The sequence below is a fragment of the Panthera pardus genome, unplaced genomic scaffold, assembly GCF_024362965.1.
Source record: "Panthera pardus isolate Hobbes unplaced genomic scaffold, ASM2436296v1 HiC_scaffold_1, whole genome shotgun sequence".
NCBI classification, from domain to species: domain Eukaryota; kingdom Metazoa; phylum Chordata; class Mammalia; order Carnivora; family Felidae; genus Panthera; species Panthera pardus.
In genome coordinates, this window is record NW_026526654.1 from 5346854 (window position 1) to 5349595 (window position 2742).

At 38.8% G+C, this 2742-nt stretch overlaps 1 protein-coding gene across 1 annotated transcript; it reads left to right on the forward strand.

Annotated features, from left to right (window-relative positions):
* The first annotated feature begins 616 nt into the window (after positions 1–616).
* On the forward strand, positions 617–1585 carry LOC109257128 (olfactory receptor 2AJ1-like). The gene has a single exon (XM_019433098.2). It carries the CDS (start codon positions 617–619, stop codon positions 1583–1585), a length of 969 nt encoding a protein of 322 aa, XP_019288643.2.
* The last annotated feature ends 1157 nt before the right edge of the window (positions 1586–2742 follow it).

The following is a 2742-nucleotide window of genomic DNA, read 5'->3' on the forward strand; positions in this document are numbered from 1 at the left end:
TGAATTAGGATTAGATCAAGGAGGACTTGGGCAAAAGTGAAAATTCCATATGTGGGAGAGAAAATTTAAACACAGACTACACTCAGTTCTGAAAATGTTTTTCTGTCCTCAGGCTATCAAGGTCTCTTCTTCCCATTTTTTATGAGAATCTTCTTCGTTTTCTATGAAGTTTCCCATGAACGAGTGAAAATGTTGACTTTTCTAAATCTAAAATGATCATAGATCTTCTGTTGAAGTTATATCTGCACAGCACCTCAAGATGGTGAATTATTAAATACTTTAAGAAATGTACAAGATACATTTTCATCAAATTGATTGGCCTTTAGTTGATAGAACATTAAGTGTACTTGTATTCTTATTTGTGATTAGTGATTACCATTTGTAATAGCAGATACAGTGTATAAATCATTGTTTATTAAATAATTCATGAGTGGTAGTTAATGAAAACTTTATATATTGAGAAGTTAATAATACTAAAGAGATCACAACAAGGAAAGAATTCAGCATGAACATATTCAGAGGAGACCTGGGAGTAAGAAAAGTAGACCAGATGTGCAATAACACATCAAATGGAACAGTGTTCTTACCATTGTGTTCTGAGCGATGATGTTTGGCCATGGAGAAAAACAATAAGACTGTCACCACAGATTTTATTCTTTTGGGACTCTGGCCTGAGTTCAGCCACCTTGTGATCCTTATCTTCCTCATTCTTCTGGTCTATCTTATGGCTGTGATAGGCAATGCTGTTCTCATTCTCCTCATCTGGCTGGATTCTCGACTCCACTGTCCTATGTACTTCCTGCTCAGTCAGCTTTCCCTTATTGATGTGGCTCTGATCTCAACTACTGTCCCCAAAATGGCCACAAATTTCTTCTCAGGGAAAAGAACCATATCACAGATTGGTTGTGGATCCCAGATCTTATTCAGCTTAACCTTGGGAATTTCTGAGTGCCTTCTGCTTACCCTCATGTCCTATGACCGCTACATTGCCATCTGCAATCCACTGCGTTATTCAGTCATGATGAGCCATACCATTTGTAAACAGATGGTCATTGGGTCCTGGGTCGGAGGGGCAATAACTTCACTGGTTCATACAGCCTATGTCATGCACTTACCCATCTGTCATCCTCGAGAGATCCCACACTTCTTGTGTGAGGTCATGGCACTCCTGAAGCTCACTTGTGAGGACATTTCAGCCTATGTAAATTCAGTGGTGGTCTCAAGCTTTCTGGTGGTCCTCATCCCTCTGAGTCTTATCCTGGCTTCCTATATCCGTATATTCCTTGCTGTTGTCCACATGAATTCCCCTGAAGGCAAGAACAGGGCCTTGGCCACATGTTTCTCCCATCTCTGTGTGGTCAGCCTCTACTTTGGTCCTGCTGTATTAGTCTACATGAGGCCAGGATCCTTTAAGACCCCCAAAACAAACCAGTCCCTCTTTATGTTTAATGCCATTCTTACCCCTATGCTTAACCCTCTCATCTATAGCCTGAGAAACAAGGATGTAATAGCAGCTATGAAGAGTATAGTCATTAGTAGATGCTTCCTGAAAAAGGTGAAAAACCACCGAGCTTGCTACACCTAATTATAACCATATGTTAGCATATTTCTCTGAATTGTCTTTAAGATCCTTTAGGACTTGACAAATTCAGCCTGGGAATCATGGATATATGAGAGGTCATTTGTTCCAACACCCTTATTGTGTGAAAATAAAAACAAAACTTAAAATAACTTATTGATGTCCTCACAACACCACCCAAAGATTCAGTTCTTCCAACAGAAAATCCTGAAAATACACTGCTTTTCTAAATAACACAGAGCATCATTCTTTCTCATATATGCCCAAGTAATGAAAGTACTCATTTCATTAAACATACCTCTGAATAAGAAGGTGTGTGATGCTCCTAGGAACAGTGACAGAATTCACAAATTCAGGGTTGGATGAGGAAGCATAATTTCTAACAGCAGTGCTCAACTGTTATGGAATTAAAATAATTTAATCTTCCTTGAATTACCAAAGCAGATATCAGATTGGCAAAAGCTTATACACCTGCAACCCAGTAGCCAGCATTTTGTTTCATGAGGAACAAAATATAAACATGCCTCCTTTATGTTGGTCTCAACAAATTTTCAGTTTTCCATTGTATTTCGACTTTGTATCCATTTTACAATGCAAACAGCACAAAACAAGAGGGCAGAACCTGACAATTTGAGAAATTGGAATAAAATGATATTACTTACTTTGTAACATTTATGAGAGGGGTAGAATTAATGTATGTAAATTGGTTAGAACAGTGGAGGCAACAAGAAAGTCTTTTGTTTTGCTTTTAAAGTTTTTAATGTTTATTTATTTTTTAAGAGACAGACCATGAGCAGAGGATGGTCAGGGAGAGAGGGAATCATGGAATCTGATGCAGGCTCCAGGCTCTGAGCTATCAGCACAGAGCCTGATGTGGGGCTCAAACTTACAAACCGCAAGATCGTGACCTGAGCTGAAGTTGGAGGATTAACCAGCTGAGCCATCCAGGGCCCCAAAGTTTTATGTTACACACATACATGCATCTGAAAGCCAGAAAACTCATTTAACACTCAGTATGAAAGCCAGTGAACTAAGCTTTTTCTAAGAGCTTTCTCCTATGCATGGTAATTAAGGTTTTATTTTATAGGTGACAAAGATGTGCCATATTTATTTCAAGTTGGATGCGAAGTAGCTGAGTGTTAAAAACAGCCTTTGGTCAAAGA